A 21,721-nucleotide genomic window follows, 5' to 3' on the forward strand; every position below is an offset into this window, starting at 1 on the left:
TCCATGGATCCTATCGTAAACCCTCTTGACTGCATATTATTTCATAATCCATATTTTGTATTTTTCCATATATGGTCCATGATATCCGCTACATTACAAGTGTTGTTAAAATCCTGCTAACGTTTTCATCTGCTTACAGTGGTCTCCTAGAAGATAAATTATAAATTTTTCCCATTCTTTATTGAAGTTTTGGTCTTCTTGGTTCCTGAGCCTTCCAGTCAGTTTTGCCATTTTGGCATAGTCCAACAGCTTAGTTTGCCATTCCTCTCTGGTAGCGATGCTTTTAAAGTGTTTTTAAGGCCATGACAGCTGTGCCAAACCTTTGCCTGTTTCCAACTACAAGAACGCCAGTATCCAGGAAATATGTCACAACAAAACAAAGTTAATTTGGCACACTGGCAGGGCACCATAGTCCTATAGTGCAACAAAAACAGTATCCAAAAAATTGAAACATTTGTGGCATGAAAAGCTATAGTTTTCCAGCAAAAGGCTCCTGACTATGTATGGATTGCTAAAGGCGCCATGTGACTATCCAGAAAATTTTGAAGGTGCAAATTGACTGGAATGTGAGAACAGATACAACCAATGTCAAGAGCACAAAGTATTCTGAATGCACATAGAAGGTTTCGTTTGGAGGGCCCTAATATGTGCCTGGTAACATTAAATTTGTATTTTATTTTGTACGGGCATTTCCTAGTGGTATTGTAGAAATGATATTACCCTCCACGTCTTAGGAATGGAACTTTACCTTTCTGGATGTGAAATCTGCACTCTTTCACTCAGCAGTTGTCTATCAACTCCCCTTCAAACTGTTTAAATTTATGCTCACTGTGGATCAAGCTCCACAGAAGGAGCGTTTGACTATCTGACTGCTGTCACTTGAGTAGGAGTCAATGTGTATTTTGCACAGAGCCAACATACACCCTTCCCATTCAAAAATTGTCATCACTGTTTTAATTAAAAGGTCCATAAACCACACTACAATTTGTATGGCTCTAACTATAATTCTTAGCACAACGTGGTTACAAACAATGACATAACGTTGTTTTAGTATGTACTAACTAAAACAAGGTTGTAATGTTTACACTGGGTTCTGTTTCTTTGATATATGCACAGAGGAGGGCTTCCTGTTAGGTGTGGTGCCATGTTTATGATTAAACACTTTATTCGTACTCATATGTCAATCTATTAGTGAGCTGTTAATTCAAATGCTACTATGATGTATTTTATCGCCATTAGCACATTTATCACAGGTAGATATAAAACTTAGACAAAGGTGTATGTTCTCATTAATGATGAACAGCCTATTCATCTTACTAGGATGTAATTAATGTAGGTTGCAATACTTAATTTTTCACTGTTTGTCATGATGCATATTTAACATTTCTTCTATCCTTTATCAATCTGCTTTCCTTTTGCGTGGACATGTCCAAAAGATATATGTAAGTGTGGTACTTTTACGTGTGTGTGTGTGTGTGTGTGTGTGTGTGTGTTTTAAAAGTTGGCAATTTCTTTTTCTGTATGTTATAGCCAGTAGCGTTTGTACAAACGTCAGGCGTGTTCATACTGATTATATGAACATTTTTTCCCTTAATTATTATATGTTTAACGTTGATCAGTTGACCCCATAAAACAAGTGTGAAAGATCAGTTCTGCTGGTGGTTTGATCCCATCTTATAATGGATGTTCATATGACATAATGTACTTTCCCTGCTAATAAGTTCCATTTTAATGTCGAACCCTCATGGACTGTTATATGTGTGTATACTGTTTCATAACAAGCAATGATCAGCACAGGGATCCTGCAAGAAAAGGTAATGGAGAAAATTACATAAAATGGAACAGAGGGGAAAGTAAGCATGTACCCACTAACCCTGACTCCTCACCTAACATAACTCATTTCCCACCAAAACCCTAAGTAAATGTATCGTTGTTGTGATGTAATTAACTGTGAACACTCTCTTTTTCTAAATTGCTGCTGTTTGGGGACACATCTCAGGTCAGGCTGTGACAAAATAATGGGTACAGTGGTATCTCGGTTTACAAACAGTCCTGTTTACGGACTATTCGGTTTATGAACTCCGCAAAACCGGTAGTGTCCCGGTTAGCGAACTTTACCTTGGTCTACAAACAGAATCCGAACAGAGGAAGGGCACCGGCAGCGGAAGGCCTCATCAGGGAAAGCACGCCTCAGTTTAAGAACGGATTCAGTTTAAGAACGGACTTCAGGAACGGATTAAGTTCGTAAACTGAGGTACCACTGTATTGAGAAACTGGCCAGTTGAAGATCAATGAACTTCAAGCTCCAAGCTTACAATCACTGAACTGAGTCCTCATTAGACAGTGTCCACTTTCAAACTGTTTTTCAAATGATTCTATGATTCTAACCCTTTTTGAGCTTTTCGGACTGCTATCTGAATTCAGGCCTCTATCAACTTACCACTTTCTGTGGTAAATTTCTGTGGTGTGCAGTGCACAGTTTAAACATGTATCCTGCTCTAACCTTTTAGGTTTACTGCGAAGTAGACCAAAAACGGCAAGCTCTGGCACAGGCCAATGCAGACTTGGTTGTTGCAGCGGAAAAACTTGAGTCAATAAGGAAGAAGCTCAATGTAAGTGTTATTGTCTTCAGTTTATCTTCCTATCTCCTACATATCAAACATAGGGCACCATTCCTTATATGTCAAAATTTAAAATTCCATTATTGTTCTTGGAGGCAATGAAAGGGTTTCTAGCCTGGAAAATAATTTGTTGTGTTTTGTTTGGCTTGATGTACTCGTCCGAAATAATAGAACAAAGTATTATTGTTATTGTCTCCTATGACCCCAATTGCCTATTTACCCACTGATTAGGAGCTTTTTAAAAAAAGGATCTGTAGGTGGGTTTTCTCTTTGATATTTGAGTGACATGCATTCAATATTAGTTTAGCTTTGCTGGCTACAAAGTGGGGGAGGGACACAGTGAGGTGGCAGTCATTTTTGGCTGTAGCCTAGCCTATTTCTCAGATAAATGTGTTCCTTGATATAAATGGCGAAGTTTCCATTTAGCTTTCAGGTGCAATTCAGGGAACACTCTATTTAGGCTGGCTTAAGCTTTCAGTTGCAAGAAGTATCCATCATAAAAGGAAAAAGAATTTCTCCCTCTTAATTTGGGGGAGACTACACCTTCTTGATCCACCTGATAGAGGTGCTATGCAGCAGCAAATAAATGTATTCTAGTTTCCTTCCACTACTTACCTAGGAGTAAAGGTGTTTCCAGATGGGTGTTTATTGTGCTTCTAAGGTACACAAGTTTGTTTGATTTTGCAGCATCCACAAAACATTGACATAAAAATGCCACCCTGTATTGTCGACATTCTGATTTCAGCTGGATTTATCTTTTTTCAAGAAAAATGCAATAAATAATATTTGAAAACTGTTGCCAGCAAACCATATGCAGTGTCTAAATATGCTTAGGATTGTGCTGTTAAATGAACAAAGAAGATGAATTTAAATGGCAAAAGTTTGCTTTAACACAGGAATCATTAGTGTAGCCCTGAGCCTAGGGCTTGCCGATTGGAAGGTCAGCGGTTCGAATCGCCGCGACGGGGTGAGCTCCCATTGCTCAGTCCCAGCTCCTGCCAACCTAGCAGTTTGAAAGCACGTCAATGTCCAAGTAGATAAATAGGTACTGTTCCGGCAGGAAGGTAAAGGGTGTTTCTGTATGCTGCTCTGGATTCGCCAGAAGCGGCTTAGTCATGCTGGCCACATGACCCAGAAAATTGTCTGCGGACAAACGCCATCTCCCTTGGCCAATAAAGCGATATGACCACCGCAACCCCATAGTCGTTCACGACTGGACTTAACTGTCAGGGGTCCTTTACCTTTACATTTAAGCATTATTACATGAAAAGGAATCCAAGTAAACTCAAAGGGAATTCAAGTCAATGTGCCCAGTAATTCAGCAAACAAATGGTGTTTGCAATCAATGTGCATAGTTTGTTTGATGTGTGACTTCAGTAATACTGATTTTAAACTCAGCAGTTCTAAAAATTACATTTGTTTATATACAGGTGTGCAGTTCCTCTTCATTTGATATTATGTTTGGTGAATTACTAAATCATGACATAGTATTAAATGTGAAACTGTAGAGCATGGAGCAAACCAACAGACTCTCAGGCCTATTTCAACTGATAAGGAATAACAAAGTATAAAGCTGTTGTTAACCTTTGTGACTTTTCCCAAGTTTCAAAGCTAGTTGTAAAAACAAGTTGTAAAATCCGCCAGTAGGTGAAGAATTTATTCTATTTATGACTTGACCATTTAACTCCAAACAAGAATTTCAAATAACACTAGGGAATGATGAACATTTGAACTCAGAATGTTTTGGAGGGGGTTTTCCCCTTAATTCTAAACTCTGGTTTCTCAGCAGAGATATTGATTTTCTTGCATTTGTCCAATAACCAACAAAAATGGGTCTGGTCATTCAACTGGAATGCTAGTTACATTTAGTAGTTACATTTAATTCAAGGACTTTTAACTCACTTTTTCTGCTGTTTTTCAGTTTGATCATTTCTGAAAGGGGTCCACCATGTGTGCAATGCCGCCTGGGTGTTTTTTGGAGCCCATTGCTTACTTGCAACATGGGTCGCCTCCTACAAATGTATCATGATCTCATTCCATACATACAGTCTCATAAGTCATGATTCATGGCAGCTTCACACGAACCAATGCACACCTGTGCAAACAGGTACACATTCTCTTCCAGATAGAGCCCCTGCTTCCCATATCTCTGTTCAGATCATTGCCTCCCTGTTGCTAACTCTCCGCCCAACATTTCAAAAAATTTCTGGTGCACCACTGGATACACGCAAAAATAGCAAGCGATATTTTTTTAGATGTTAAAGGAACAGGAGCAGGGCTTTTATAGGTAAAGGTAAAGGGACTCCTGACCATTAGGTCCAGTCGTGACCGACTCTGGGGTTGCAGCGCTCATCTTGCTTTATGGGCCAAGGGAGCCGGCGTACAGCTTCCAGGTCATGGCGCCAGAACAGCGCACGTTTACTTTCCCGCCGGAGTGGTACCTATTTATCTACTTGCATTTGGCATGCTTTCGAACTGCTAGGCGGGCAGGAGCAGGGACCGAGCAACGGGAGCTCACCCCGTCACGGGGATTCGAACCGCCGACCTTCTGATTGGCAAGTCCTAGGCTCAGTGGTTTAACCCACAGCAACACCTGCGTCACGGCTTTTATAGAAGCTGGCAAAAGAGAGAGAGGTATAATGTCTGGTCTGCAGTTAAGGAGTGGGTGCCACATTGCCTGCTAGAGTGCAATCGCCAGGTTGCAATTCTCTGATTTCTTCTGCCTCAAATTGATTGTTTTTTTACAAGCAAACAATGACTTAGTAGTCTCAGTTGCACATAGGCAAAATCAAACAGTGTTCCATTTTTAGCAAATTATTTTATTTACCAAGAGCTCTTATATCAGTAACTCCTGATCATTTATGAACAAATTAAATAGCAGCAACTCAATATAGATCCTTGGGCACAAAACTCTCTACCCTTCTATCCATTGTGAAAACGACCCTTTTTATTTCTTTCACATTTTACTTTTCACTTTATTTTATAGACTTCTAGGCTTTCTGCTCTCGACCCTTCTATAGTGTTTCAAAAATCTGTAAGTGCCGTCATGTTGTGACATCAAATGGGGCCGTAATAAGACTATTTTAAGAAGAAGTGTTCAACATTACATAGGCTTAAAAATATATATATTTTGACGATAGTGTATTAATGTCAAAACTGTCACGGTGCTTAGATGCCAAGCCCAGACTGGATGTATGCAACCTTTTAAAAGTAAATCCAAAATTAGACGATACAGATCTGAATTCTGTTGTAATTTTGAGAAATAGTATTTCAAAGGAAGTGTAATCTATCTACCTTCTGTCTATCTATGTTGGATCCTCCACACAGCGGGTCCATGTTGTGTACGGCCCCAGGACTCCCCCCCCCCCCCGGCCTGGAGGCGGGGCTTTGCCCTGACCTGGGCCAGTGGTATTATAATTGCGCCACTGCTTCTTGGCCAATCGGCTTGGTGGTGTGATTTGGGGCTTTGTTTTTAAGCGGCAGCACGACGTGGGGAACCCCTCATGCTTCACACTGCCAAACACCCACCTGCCCTCCCTGTTGATAGGATGGTGTCTGGACTTGCTTTGGACTTCGGTTGGTAGCCTGTTTTGGGACAGGGGCCAGATAGGAATTTTGTCCAATGTGGCAAATGGGCAGTGGCCACTTGGTTTTTGCCTACCTCTCAGCAATTGTCACAACTTTGTAAGGTTTTGCGGTTAGGCATTGCTTTAGGGTAATGTGGGGAGGAGAGGTGCAGCCATCACATGCCCCTCCATTTGATAGGGTATTCCATTAAAGGAATCCGGTGGTCTGGATCTTGTCCGAAACCCGGGGAGGGGCTAGGGCCATGCCAGGACCCCCGGGAACCCAAGGGGTGAGCACCAGTCAGTAGTTGTTGGAGCTCCCTCTGCTGGTAGTTTACCCTTTGCAGGCTCCCTGCTGGGTGTGCAGGAGCCAGTTATAGTCATTAGATACCAATGCCTAAGCCAATACCAGTCACACTTGTGTATTCAATAAAGCTGTGGCCTAAATTTGCCCGTTAACCTTTAAACTAAATTCTGTCTCATTGGTGTCTTTATTTTCATGGGTTGGGGTTTGGGGGCTCGATGCACAACTATCTATCTATCTGTCTATCTGTCTATTTGTCTATCTGTCTATGTTCTATCATCTATCTATCTATCCATCTATCTATCTATCTGTCTATCTTCTATCTATCTGTCTATCTTCTATTCAGAAGTGTGTGAATATGTAAGGAATGATCCTGTTGCAAGCAAAATAGTAGAACAAACTTTCTCAGTTTTGCAGTAGTTTAGCCTTATTAATTAATATATGCCTTGTCTTCCTTCCAAATAGCTAAGGAAAGCACACAAGGTTTTGGGAGTGGGGGTCTCTTCCCCCATCCAGACTCAGGCCAGGTCCAGAACTAATTGGTTTCAACACGGTTGTATTGTCATACCCCTTTCTGGGTCCTATCCTTGCAACTCCTTTTATTTCTTCGCTGTGTAATTTGGCCGGGCCGAATACTGAAGATGAAAAGAAACAATAATCCTGTTGTTACTATTAGGCAATTATAAGGTACACTACAGAGAGAACACACACCAGCAGTGGAGAAGCTGCTGTCTACTTGTTTTCTAAGCATCCTACTCAAGTCCTTAATTCTCTCGTAGGAATCAGTGGGACTTAACATTGTTTTTGTGTCCAGCGTTAGGAGTTACTAAGAAAGGCATTGAAGATGGTGTTGTTATATCAGTCTTTGTTGGAGTCACATTTAGAATACGCTGCACAGTAGCTCTCAAAAAATGATAATAAAAAGCTAGAGGAGGTACAGAAAAGGGCAATCAAAATTATCATGTGTTACGAAGTTTCTTTTCCGCAAGGAACAGCTGAAGGGATTAAGTTCTTTTGGTTTGGGGGAAGACAGCGAAGGAAAATGTATCACAAGTTTTATAAAATTACGATACACATAGTGCCAAGAAAACAAATAGGGTGAAACAATTGTCCCTCAGTCAACACAATACAACACAGGGTCATAAGACTGATTGGCTGTAGGTTCAGGATGAAGCAAAGGAAATATTCTTCATACAGTTTGTAGTAAACTTTTGGATTCATTATGTGATTGCTGCACACATTACTTGGCTAGAGAATTGCAATGCAAAATTTGGAGAATTGCAAATTTCGAAGGAATAACTATGATTCAGTTCACACATGGTTCCGAATAATGTTAATTTGGCAAATTTGCCTTTAAATAGGATTCAAATTGAACTTATCTCCCATCCCTACTGTGGGATAACACTGCTCAGTGCAACATCATCTAGCCTTACCACAAACAAATCCAGATGAATGTTTAACATACAGGGAACCTGGAAGTGCCCCTAGTTTAATGGCTGAATCCGATTACCTAAGGAGCAACTTAGAAGGAATTCTCATGGTTCCTGAAATGACATAATACTGCACACCACTGGGATTTCTCAGTAAATCATTATTGGACCATAACCCAAACAAACAAACAAACAAACAAACAAACATCATCTGAGACAATCAGCTTGCTTTCTGGCATTACAAATGCTGACAATTATTTATTTTTGCATACTATCCTCAGTATAATTTGATATTATTATGTGCTACACCTGTTTGGAAGCTCAGTAACCTTAACCCAGGGGTCAGCAAACTTTTTCAACAGGGGGGCCAGTCCACTGTCCCTCAGACCTTGTGGGGGGGCAAACTATATTTGGGGGGAGGGGGAATGAACGAATTCATGCCCTTCTCCCTCCTCGGGTAAAAGCCTGCAAGCGCCGCACACACGCTCCACGTGGCTCATGAAAGGGAACGCTAAGCAGAGCCTGGGATGCATACAGGCTCTGCTCAGTGCTCCCTTTAAATAATATTTTTTTTCTTGCATTCCCCCTCTAGAAACTAGGTGCGTCTTATGGCCAGGTGTGACTTATGGAGCAAAAAAATACGGTACATTCTACTCATGTAAAAACACGCTGATTCTCGGACCGTCCATGGGCCGGATTTAGAAGCCGATTGGGCCGGATCCAGCCCCCGGGCCTTAGTTTGCCTACCCATGCCTTAACCCATTTCTGAACACTAGATTCATTGAGAAACAAACCCCAAAGATCTCTGTGACGACAGGGGAAGGTTGCAAATCTTGATGGACAGAGTAAGATAGGGGTCTGCAGAGAACAAGCCTCCCTCAGCTGTCAAACGACACACACTGTCCTTTACGTGAAATGGAGTGCCGCTACAAATCAGAGATGAGAAAGCTGTACCCTCCCGATGGGTGGACTACAACTCCCCTCATGCTTGACCATTGGCCATGCTGCTTGAGGCTGATGGGAGCTGGAGTTCAGCAGCACCTCACAAGTTAGCCATCTCTGATCCTCAAGACCACCTCATTGCACATAAGGGACTGTGGCGTTTAAAAACAGCAACGACAACAGAGCATTCCCCCTTTCCCTCCTCTGGCAAATTAAAACCGTGTCGGTATATTTTAAGGCTTTTGACTGTTGTGTTTTCAGGGAGGGGTTGGTCTGGAGCGTTTTCCCTTATTATTGCTAGGCTGATTGTTATGTTGTAGCGTTGCGTGCCACTACCTCAGTGCTTGGCTAGTGAACAGGAGAAGTCCCAGGTAGGTTTAAAGAAAGCAGAAATGACCAGCACGCAGCAAGAACACAAGGGATTCCTATCACAGTGGCTCAGAACCCTGTAGCACAACACAAACAGATCTTTTGCATAATGACTGGGGGGTGGGGAGGGAAACTGTTAATAACGGTTATCTTTCAGTAACATAGCAACAGCCAAATCCTTGAAAAGAGGAAGTTTTCATTTATACAGCATTTCATTTAAACATTGAAATTTGGTATAATGTAGAGTGTGAAACAAGTTTTGAAAGGAAGCTAATGATTAAGAAGAAATGCAATGGGCATTTAATAAGTGGAAGGAACTGCAAGATAATTAACTGGCATGCATAAAGATTCATGCTTTATACCAAAATTTTAATTTTGCACATAAATGTGCCTGATGTAGGCAGCATTTAATCACCTAGCTGACAGGAGTAACTACTTTCATTTAACCTTGACTGAAGATCATGAATTCTAACAGGTTTAATTGGATACATCATTTAACAGAATGAACAGAGCAAATTTTTCTCAATTCATAGGTTCTGATTGACATGCACCAGCAATAAGGCGTTGCACAATTAAAGCTGATCTGTATTCCTGGCCTGGGCACCAATTGCCATAGTGATGTGACACTGTTTGATCACTGTGGCACTGAAACTACACTGAATTTCCCCTTGTTTTGAAAAGGGCACTGCTTTAAGAGAGAGAGAGAGAGAGAGAGAGAGAGAGAGAGAGAGAGAGAGAGAGATTTTGGCACTTAAAAAAAATTAATCACATTGATATGCACAAACTGTAAGGGTAGGGGCATGTCTTACTGGTAATTCCAGAAAAGGGAAGGGGGTGAATGGTGCAATAAGCTAACAGTGCACTCCTTTACACATCTACTCGGAAGTAAGTCCTATTGAGTTCAATAGGGCTTGTTCCCAGGTAAGCGGAGTAGAGGCTTGCAGCCCTTTGTTACTACAATACTTAGGTAGTGTCAAAAATGTAGGTAGTTCAAATAAGCGGTGTAGTTCCCAAAACACAAACATTTAATTCATTTGCATATGTAAAATTATGTAAATCTAATTTGGTTTCGCCAGGTAGAAAAACAATAGATTGTTCTAGTGGTCTCACTTCCTGTAGAACATTCCAAACTGGGTGAGTCGGGAGAACAAATGACACCAAGTCCCTCAGCAGAGGAATGGATGTAGCAGGTGTCATTTGGGAATCATAACAAGGTTGGTGGCGATGTGGACTTGCCTATCAGAAGGTCAGTGATTCGAATCCCCGCAACGGGATGAGCTCCCATTGCTCGGTCCCTGCTCCTACCAACCTAGCAGTTCAAAAGCACGTCAAAGTGCAAGTAGATAAATAGGTACCGCTCCGGCGGGAAGGTAAACGGCGTTTCCGTGCGCTGCTCTGGTTCGCCAGAAGCGGCTTAGTCATGCTGGCCACATGATCCGGAAGCTGTATGCCAGCTTCCTCGGCCAGTAAAGCAAGATGAGCGCCGCAACCCCAGAGTCGGTCACGACAGGACCTAATGGTCAGGGGTCCCTTTACCTTTTTAACAGGGTTGGCTGGAAACTTTGACTTTGGGTTTAGCAGGAATTAAAGGGATTTGTCATAATGAGTCAGTAAAGGAGTCACACAAGGGTCAGTGGAGCAGTATGCACATTTTCAGTATGGAGGGAAAGGGTACTGTGTGACATTGACACATATGCGCTCCTTATAGTGTTGTAACCAGCGGTGGAGCAAGCTGATCAGGCGCCTGGGGCGGCGCACGTGCCCTGCACCCAGGGGCAGGGCCAGCTGCCCGTGGGGGCAGAGCCACCCACCCATGGGGCAGGGCCAGCCGGGGCAGGCCACTCCGTGGGGCCTCCAAGGCCTGCCTCCTCCCACTCAGCTGCCCTATAGCTGAGGGGGAGGCGGTGGGCAGACTGTTTGGGGCAGCGCGGAGCCTGCGAGTGCCCAAGCCACCACGTCTGTGGCGATCACACAGGGTCGCCGGACGGTTGATGGTCTATTGATCCCTGTGCCACCACTGTGATTTCTTCCCCGCTGCCACCAACCCATTTCTCTCGGGTACACACAGAGTCCAGACAGTTGTTAACATTAAATCAAATAAGCAAGTTTATTTTATAAGCATTAACAAGTTTATGGTTTCAGATAATTTTTCTTCTCAGTTTCTTAATCTTAGTTTCTTTACTGGCCTAAGGTAAAGGTAAAGGGACCCCTGACCATTAGGTCCAGTCATGGCCGACTCTGGGGTTGCGGCGCTCATCTCGATTTATTGGCCGAGGGAGCTGGCGTACAGCTTCCAGGTCATGTGGCCAGCATGACTAAGCCGCTTCTGGCGAACCAGAGCAGCGCACGGAAACGCCATTTAGCTTCCCACCGGAGTGGTACCTATTTATTTACTTGCACTTTGACGTGCTTTCGAACTGCTAGGTTGGCAGGAGCAGGGACCGAGCAACGGGAGCTCACCCCGTCGCAGGGATTTGAACTGCTGACCTTCTGATTGGCAAGCCCTAGGACCTGTGGTTAGACCACAGCACCACCAGTGTCCGTTCAAATAGCTTAAGGCTGTCCAAAGCGTGTATCCATTTTCCTGAAGGTACACTATGATGACACAATGATGAGAGTGACTGGTAGAGTAGAGCTGTGGAATCAAAGTTTATGGGTTGTCCTTGGGCCAGCCAACATCTTCAACCTCGCCTACCTCGCCTACCTTCTGATCAGCAAGTCCTAGGCTCTGTGGTTTAACCCACAGCGCCACCCACATCCCCTTTACTGGCCTATACCTTCCTAATAACTTCTAACTGATTATCCCAAATGTCTATCTGACTCCTTCTAACAGTTCCTCTCACTCTCTCACATCAAAACTAGACCAACCCACAGACTTGTATCTTCCCTCTTCCTTCTCCAACTCCCAACTGACTTCCCAACAACTCCAACTCTAACTCTAACTCCTCCCCTTGGGTTCCCACTGGCCAATCACTTCACACTCATTTAACCCTTTCCTTATGACCCACCTAGGAGGGCAAACGTCACAACGTCACTCCCAGGAGAGATGCGTGGCTCGGGCATGCTGCAGGCCCCGTGGTGAGTGCCGCCTGGCATTTTGTCACCCCCCTCAGTGGTGACACCCGGGTCGGACCCCGCACCCCCTTTCTCCGCCCCGATTGTAACCCTGGCTTCTTTTGGAGTAAACAGAGTCTCTGCCATGTGCAGCTTTCTGACTTCAACCACAAAGCATGTTCTCTCCTCCATCTCAAGTGTGCACCCTGCCCAACTTACCCCGTTTTGTGGAGATGTCAGGTAGAGCAGGTATTTCAAAGAAACCTTAAGGAGGAAGAGGATAAGCAGCCTTCGAGAGTTGCATACATTTTCTTTGTCCATATTTCATACTATGAAATCTTTAGAAAATTGCTTAGGTAAGTTAATGCTGTCCCCAGGCAAATTCCCGGTCCCTAAACAGCTCTTTCTCATCAATCCACCAGAGGCATCTATAGATCCTGGCAGGATTCCATAGGTCATATATTACTTAGATGAACTCATAGTCTGCCTTCCATTCATCAATAGCTGGTAGAGCTTTCTACAACTTTTCCTCTTTCCTCTTCTCTTTTCTTTTCTTTTCTTTTTTTTTTTACACTTTGCAGTTGCATGAGGCCAAAGTTACAGAGTGGAAAGTATAAAATTATACCCAGATTACCTGTTCTGGAATATATCATTGCTAGAAATAGAAGCACCACTTCTAATTATTCTTATCTCTACTAAGGACTGGCGGCAGACACTGATTTTGTCAAATTCTTTCAGTTACACACTTCTGCTCGATTTCAGGGTTTATATATAAAAAAAATATTGCCAAGTATGTTCCTACTTTGTTTTCCTATCTGGATGGGTGAATCAAAGGGGAAACAAACTACTTGTGAAAATAGTGGAACGCTCTACCATCTATAAAAAAATCTTCAGTGCAATATTGCTTGCTCCCAAAGGATGCTCAAAGCAGTCTCTTGGTTTGTTTGTTTTCCTGTATTTCTAAATACCTGTGGATGTTTGTCAGGAGTTTGCCAATGTTCCACAAAGAAGTGGACAAAGAGGAGCCCAATGTGCTTGTCCTAGTGAGCAAAACCTCTCTTTGAGCTCCCTTTGTTTTAACTACAGAATTTGAAGTGGAGAATGGTTGCTGAATTCTAACCTGAACCGCCTTATTGTGCTTAATACAGTTGTTGACAGGATGTCACCGTAAAGGATAGTCTGTGCAAAGCATTGCTGGACTTTGATTTCACAATAGGTTGGTCATTTTTCTACCAGTTCAGTTGGAATTATTGGGTAGGGAGCCAGTCATTGAAGCAGTTTGCCACATGCGAGCACTGATTTGCTGATGAGCCATTGGCAAGATATGTGACTTTTTTTCCAGCTTAGACAACTGTTTCACCCAATTCAAACAAGGTAAACGGGGGCAGGGGAATAGACCTGCTTTGAAAACAAGCGCAAATTGGATTGCACTAAGCTTTGTCCATGAAAGGTTGCTGGCATATTGGCAAAGAAAGCAACGCTACACCTACTGAAGCATTTTTGCAATGTTTTCTGGTTGTGTGCACCGAACATCTGAATGTTTCTAAGAGCAATTGTATTTTTCCTGGCTGTGTAATATAGCAGCTCCTTAGCTCAGCAGCAAGCCACCTGTTTGGCTTGCAAAATGCCCCAGGTGTATGGAGGTAGAGCTGGAGGTGTCCCCTGTCTGAAACTTTGAAGAGTTTCTGCCATGCAATCCTCAGCGAGATGGTCTTAATGGTAGGACTCAGTGTGAGACTGCTCCCTGTGTTCCTATTTTCCGCAGTAGAAAAAAAAAATGACTGTGTGGTGACATTTTTTTTGTTGCTTGTCCATACAATGTCTAGTCTTGTTTCTTACTGGTTTTTTTATTATTATTATTTAAAGGAACTAGACACAAACCTGGCTGCCTTCACCACTGCCTTTGAGAGGGCGACAGCTGAGAAAATCCGCTGCCAGGAAGAAGTGAATAGAACTAATAAGACTATTGAGCTGGCCAACAGATTAGTGAAAGGTCTCGAGGTGAGGTCCTACAGGGCAGCCTAATGAAGCAGCCTACAGAAAGCATGCCTTTGTTATACACTACTGATCTGACAATAACAGAGGCACTTAGCAAAGAACCTGATGAGCTGGAAAAAAATTATGTCATTATCATTCATTTTTCCCCATAAAGGAAACATGTTTTTGACCTTTACGTTTTCTTACAATTTGCCTCGCTGCCGTATATATTAACTGCAAGATTACCTACTAACTAACATGTCGATGAACATTTAGAAAAAGGTAGGAATAGCAACTCTTGGGCAGTGCTAACAGACTTTTTTTTTGGAAGATGTTCCAAGTCTGACATGCTCTGAGATCACACCTGAATATTTCTTAGGATTGCAGCAAAATACCCAATAGAATATGTCCTAGTTATTTAAGGAATATGATACCTGGCTATTCAGACTCGAGTTTTACTCAGAGTAGACCAGTCTAAATTAATGAACACAACTAAGGCTGTGCGCGCACTCCCGTTTACTCTGCACCCAGTGTGCTGCCCCCACTGATTGGGGAAGCAGCATACATGCAACATGAGCCACAAATCCATTTCTGTCCTGTAGTTTCCTATAAAATACTGCATTTTGATGCATCCCCACAGCTTTGAGCCAGATTGAGAAAAAGAAGTACCTAGCTGTGTTTTAAGCTGGTAATATGTACATAGCCAGAGTTAGGTCCATCAATTTCAATTCACTGTGAGTAAAACTTTTTTTGAATCCCACCCTAAAACTCCTCTGTCCCACCTAGGCCTAGACATGCTTTAAAATACTATCTATCTGTGTGTATCTGGTTGCACCATAGTGTAAAAGGTAAACTGTGCCCTCCAGTGAGCATCCCACAGAAAGCAATGCCACATATGCATTTGGATGCAACATTAGCACGTTCACCTGATTTTCACTCTCAGTTTCTGATCCATGAAGTGATTGATCTGTGCACAGAAGCTTGCTTTCATATGCATATCCTTTGCTGGACTGGGAATACCTACATACCTAGAATTCATCACATGCTGATGCAGTTGTCCAAGCCAAAGGTGACATACTGCATGTTTCGTTTATGTTTAGCTGGCTTCCCCCTCCCCAGGTCAATGATAAACAAACAAAGCTGGCATTTCAGTGCTTTTGCGCCCTGTACAATGCTATTTACCCGAGGCCTTTACACATAGCAACACACAATCAAACATGGCTTAGCTTAAACCAGGAGTGAGGAACCTGTGAGGAAAATCTCCAGATGTTGTTGGACTCCAACTGCTGTCATCCCCGAGCAGCCAGCATGGCTGGTGGTAAGGTCTGATGGAAGGTGTAAGCTCAATTATCTTAGACTCTACAGTACAATATGATTTGCTCTGGGAGAGCAGTTTACTACCATTAATGTCTGGGCGAAGTCTATGTCAGTGGAACCACCTGCAACCATAATCCATTCCAGAGGTCCGTCCAGAGGTCGAAACAGGTAGCTGGGAGAGGCGGCGTTGGGCACGGGCGGCAATCGGCACTTCTGCGCATGTGCGGATGGTGATCGCCGCTTCCACGCATGCACAAACAGCGATCGCCGCTCCTGCGCAACCGGTGGCAAACCTGCCGGTTACTTCCGGGTTTGCCACGGACGTTGGGTGAAATGGACGCAAGTGGAAGGGGACGTAAGAAGAAGTTTGACTGTATAACAGTACAGTCCCTAAAGATGCTCTGGAAGCTTCAACTGGTTGTGAATGCAGCTGCCCAACTGTTGACAGATTTAAGGCAGCACCAGCATATTATGTCTTTTTTTTTTTTTGAAGCCCACTTTGTTAAGTTCAACTTTGTTTCCATGCCCAGTTTAAAGTTGCGGCACTGACCTTTAAAGCCCTAAGTGGCCCAGGTCCTGGACATCTTGAGGAAAGCTAAATTCCTCAGTTTAAGTTAAATCCATGAAGCCCAGCTCAAGGGACCACCATGCTAGATTGTCATCTGTGTTAGGCCTCCATCTTAATAAGGGCCTCCCCTGGGAAGCCCTCCTGTCTCCTTTTTAAAACAGATGGAGACTCCCTGCTCCATTCCACTGAGCTTTTAACCAGCCTGTTTGCCTCATAATGAAAATATCCAAGGACCTAAACCCAAGGTTCCTTCCTTATAGTTATAGACAACTTTGTAGTTGCCTTAAGCTGCCAGAAATTAACCTATGGCCCTTTTATTTCAGTCAGAGAATGTGAGGTGGGCTCAGTCCGTAGCTCAGTATCATGAGCAAGAGAAGACACTGTGTGGAGATGTGCTTCTAACAGCGGCATTCATTTTGTACGCTGGGCCATTTGCCAAGCGGTATCGGCATGAGCTAGTTCAGAATCTGTGGCTGCCCTTCTTGAGAACCCAAAAGGTAGTATGCAATAAAGATGTCTTTAGTTGAAATGTTTTGGGGGAATAATTTTTGAAAACTATACATTATGCTTCTGTGTTGCCAGCAAAAAAATAATAATCAAAAAAATTCTTACAATCCTTCATTAGATAAGGAGGGGGTACATATTAAAAGTGCACGAAAACATTTTACATGAGCAAAATATTTCACTGTTCTTAATTGTAGTAATAGAATTGGATTTTTTCTCCCCATTCGAAATAGTTCAGTAGTAATTCAGTTGCTAACACAGATCAAAATGGCATAATCCACGATACCTTTAGGGACAGTCTGACATTATTATTATTATTATTATTATTATTATTATTATTATTATTATTCCAATTTATATACTATACTTTATCAAAAGATCCCAAGGTGATGTACAACATTAAAAACACATTACAGAACATCAATGATAAAAACTTATAAAGCATACTGGCAGAGACAGCCTAATAATAAAAAAGTCATCATAAGAACAGTCCTCTCCCCCACACTTTCACAGGCCACAGATTATTTAGGCCGGTTAAAGAGGAACAATTTTGTCTTGTGCCTAAAGACATGTAATGATGGCACCAGATGAGCCTCTGTGGGGAGAGCATTCACAACTGGGGAGCCAGCACAGAAAAGGCCTTTTCTCTTGTTGCCACCCTCCGAAAGTCTCTGGGATGGGAGACACAGAGAAGGGCCTCAGATGACAAACGCAGGGTCAGGATTGGTTCATAGGGGAGAGGGTTTTGTTTTTCTTTTTTCTTTTTAATGGCATCGTCATACATAGTGCTTTCTTTCTTTAAAATGTTTAGGGGTACTCTCATTTTGACTCAAGAGAATCACCATTTTCTAGTTCAAATCGGGGGAAATAAATACAGTACATGGACAAAAGTACAAAGAACATGCATGCAAAGAACAAAGAAACTGACCAATCACCGTGCTAGATTCCAACTCCTACTTCACACATTAAACGCCCGCTTCCATCTGAGACTCAGGAAACACCGTGACAGGAAATGAGTCCGCCATCAGGGGTAGCAACAGAACTGATGATTCACTGTGCTAGAGTTAGATTAACAAAATGTTTAGGGGTATGCATACCCCTGCGTACACCCAGAAAAAAGCACTGGTCATTCAGGCATGTATACTTCTGCAACACACCTTAGGTTTTCCTGTGAAGGAAATGCAGGGTATAAAATGATAGATGATAGATAGATGATGATAGATAGATGATGATAGATAGATAGATAGATAGATAGATAGATAGATAGATAAGCAGAGTGATCTTGATAAATATCATACAAAGAACAAACTGGCGTTCAATATATGATACACTTTGATTTCATTCTTTTTGCTTTATAAAATATTTTCATAAAATATATACACCGCTTGATGGTTAAAAAACCCCAATGACCCTCAAAGCAGTTTACATAAAGATAAAACAATAATATGAATGAACTCCTTTACTTTGTTTTGTTTCCTGATATGTAACATTGCAATAGCACCCATCTATGTTTGTAGCATCTGCAATGGGAATTAAGAACCGCAGCGTTCTTTTTCCTCTTGGCGACCCTGCTATGCTCCTCCCTTCCCTCCCTCACTTTCTCCATGCTACAGACATGAGCAGTGTGATGTATTGTCACAGGGACAAGTCACTGAAACTAGGCATTTCTAAGTTAACCTTTATTATTTTAGGTTCCCATTCCAATGACTGAAGGTCTTGATCCGATCTCCATGCTGACGGATGATGCAACAATTGCTAAATGGAACAATGAAGGCTTGCCTAGTGATACCATGTCCACGCAAAACGCCACTATTCTTACAAACTGCGAACGCTGGCCTCTATTGATTGACCCCCAGCACCAGGGGATCAAATGGATAAAAAGCAGATATGGCTCGGATTTGAAAGTCATCCATTTGAGTCAGAAAGGGTAAGCGCTCATTGGCAGCTGCTGCTATTAAGAGGAAGAAAAACATTAGGTTTGGTATAGTATGACTGGTGATGCAATGCCCTAGCTTGTTTTGCTTGTTTTAATCCATGCTTGTTGCAAAGATACAGATGTATAAATATATCAACTGACTACAAATAAACACACACACACACACACACACACCGTGGCGTAGCGTGGGGGGTGCAGGGGGGGCTGGCCACACCGGGCGCAACATCTGGGGGTTAGGGTTAGGGGGTGCAAATCCACGCGTTTGGGGGCGCAAATCCACGGGTCAGGGGGCACAAATTACTTGCCTTGCCCCGGGTGCTGACAACCCACGCTACACCACTGCACACACACTCCAAGAACCAGAGTTTGATCTAAATAACTGGTGAAAATCCCTTAACTCTCTTAATGCTCTTCCTTGTACTGTATCTACTCCTTAGTCCCTTTGCTCTCCCTAAATCTCTCTCTCTCTCTCCCTAAATATCTCTCTCTCTCTCTCTCTCTCTCTCTCTCTCTCTCTCTCTCTCTTGCAGGTATGTCGATGTGATAGAAGAAGCTATTGTTGCTGGAGACCCTGTTTTAATAGAAAACCTGGAGGAGTCCATTGATCCTGTGCTTGACCCTCTGCTTGGGAGGCACATGCTCAAAAAAGGAAGGTGAAGATATGTGTGTTTATGCATGCGATTTAACTTGGGATGCAATGGAAATTTGATTCAGTTTACGTTTAAAGGCAGATTTCCTAATCTGCACTTTGTGGAACAGATTGAAACCCAGCCATACTTTAAAATTCGCACTCTTCCAGATTTTGTGCCTTCGTTCTCTAGCAAACTAATGTAGGAAGGAAATGCATATGAATTGTTAAAGTGTTCATATAAGTGCATGTACCTAGTGGAATGAACATGCAGAAATGCATTAAGGGGAGAAGTTGATTTGCAAAAATATGTATATTAGACAAAACTGCAAACAGAAAAACTGAAAGAAATTTTCCTTCTGCTCCTGTAAAGAATGGATCCAAACAAAGTTAGTAGCACTTAGTTCCCACTGCAATCAACCTTGTTTATTGAGCATTCATCCCGATTTGCATGTTTATACACCTTCTCATTTATCACTCATTGATTCCACACTTTTCAGTACATTTCCTCCTCACTTTCCTGTCCACAACAATTTTCTTTCTTTCTTAAAGTGGATTTGTTGTACTTGGGTGACAGAGCATTTTAATCCACTTTAATTGCACAAATTAAATTTTGGGAAAGAATTTGCAGCCATAAATAATATTGATATTCCTAGCCCTAAAAGTTAGCTCCAATTACTGCAGCTGTGAATATCTCTACTGGGCAGCTAAACCAAGAAACAAGGTTTATCCGAGTCTGGTTGTCCACAATCCCAGACGATAATGCTTCCAACCTTTTTCACTTTGTAGCCTTAATTTCCCACCTACGTCCAAATCTTGTTTGTGGGTTTGGTTGCCTGCTGGGTCTATCTTGTCTGAATAGCATCTTCACACTAGCTGAACCCTCTTTATGCTGACTATTGATCTACTGTTAAGTCAGACTTGAAATGAAAAAAGCTATCTTTAATTTCTTGCTGCCCTGGGAGCATTTGATTTCCGTGTGGGAGTCTGTGGCCTGTTGAGACCTATTGCATTGTGGTTGCAATTCTGAATTTGAATGAATGCTAAAATCTTTATGGTTTCAACTGGAGCGAATGCTACAGGTTTTTCCTTGCCTTAATTTTTCCATTTCTTCTCCTGCATTTTTTTTTTTAATTTTCTCAGAAATACAGCTATAACTTGCAGTGTTTCCCAGGGTTGTCAGTGTGAAAGGCCTACCCCTCATTACTGTTTGCAAAATCGGAGCGTTTTTCTAGCAGGTTTTTCCTTTTGCAGGTATATTAGAGTAGGAGATAAGGAGTGTAAATTTCACCCTAAATTCCGGCTCATCCTGCACACCAAACTTGCCAATCCCCATTATAAACCAGAAATCCAGGCTCAGACCACATTAATCAACTTTACTGTCACACGAGATGGTTTAGAAGATCAACTGTTGGCAGATGTTGTCAACGTGGAAAGACCTGATCTGGAACACTTTAAGGTTTGTATATCACCTCATTTAGATGATCGCGTGTCATTTGAATGGACCAAGATACGAACAAGCCAAGATATGATCCTCCCTTCATTTGAATGAGCAAACAAACAAACAGAGAAGTCTTCTGTTAGCTATAGTTTATGATTCATCGAAACCAAGAAACTATGGTTAGCAGTTCTGGAGTAGTCCAGTATATAAACCTATGATTTGAAGCTGGCTTAATAACCTGGCTTGTTCTGAAGATGTTAGCCAAAGTTTCCTACTGTCTCGGATGATAGGTCATGTAATATATCTTGGTGTATTTGTTCCTTCCACCAAAAGAAGAGAGGAGTGGTTTTGTGCATGCCAGTGTGCCTATCTTCCTGTCCATACTCACAGTTGCATTGTTTTTTCAATGAGTGTTCAGGTAGCTAGGTGTTCCAATATAAAAAGTGCTTCTTTTCAGTCAGCTTTCACTGCATTTAAAAAACAAAAACGATTGCTCTGTTGATTTGCATCAATTGCTTGCTTGGATCACACTTGAAACATTTCTCCTACCGGGCAATGAAATTTTCTTTGTGAAATTAAAAAAGGGTTTGTCAACTTCCTTCTCCCATTCATGCAGAATTTTCTTATACAGTGGTACCTTGGTTTCAGAACAGCTTATTTTATGAACAACTTGGATTAAGAACGCTGCAAACCTGGAAGGAGGTGTTTTGGCTTGTGAACTTTGCCTTGCAATCAGAACATGTTGAGTGTGTTCCATTTGTAAATTGAGTCCCCTGCTGCTATAGGAAAGCACGCCTCGGTTTAAGAACGCTTTGGTTTAAGAACGGACTCCCGGAACGGATTAAGTTCGTAAACCAAGGTACCACTGTATTGGAGACACCACAGAAGTAATTATTCTTAACAGCAAGCCATAAATCTGGATGCCCAGCTCATATTTATTGGGGTGGATATGGTAAAGTTTAGACCTGCTATTTTACTAATTTTTGTCTTGTTTTAAGTCTGCATAATAATATTCAGAATAAAGGTTACACTTTTACACATTTCACTTTTTTGTTATCAACCCA

General features: G+C 42.2%; 1 protein-coding gene across 1 annotated transcript in view; it reads left to right on the forward strand.

Moving 5' to 3' along the window:
- LOC310833208 (dynein axonemal heavy chain 11-like) overlaps nucleotides 1–21,721 on the forward strand; it is a 217,438-nt gene that overhangs the window by 150,181 nt on the left and 45,536 nt on the right. The window contains exons 52-57 of the mRNA XM_083715704.1: nucleotides 2,511–2,612; nucleotides 14,153–14,287; nucleotides 16,472–16,645; nucleotides 18,344–18,579; nucleotides 19,119–19,241; nucleotides 20,471–20,675. Of these exons, the coding sequence (XP_083571830.1) occupies nucleotides 2,511–2,612; nucleotides 14,153–14,287; nucleotides 16,472–16,645; nucleotides 18,344–18,579; nucleotides 19,119–19,241; nucleotides 20,471–20,675 (975 nt within the window). The remainder of the gene's footprint in view (nucleotides 1–2,510; nucleotides 2,613–14,152; nucleotides 14,288–16,471; nucleotides 16,646–18,343; nucleotides 18,580–19,118; nucleotides 19,242–20,470; nucleotides 20,676–21,721) is intronic.

Source organism: Podarcis gaigeae (genome assembly GCF_964106915.1).
Source record: "Podarcis gaigeae genome assembly, chromosome: 1".
In the NCBI taxonomy this organism is placed as follows: domain Eukaryota; kingdom Metazoa; phylum Chordata; class Lepidosauria; order Squamata; family Lacertidae; genus Podarcis; species Podarcis gaigeae.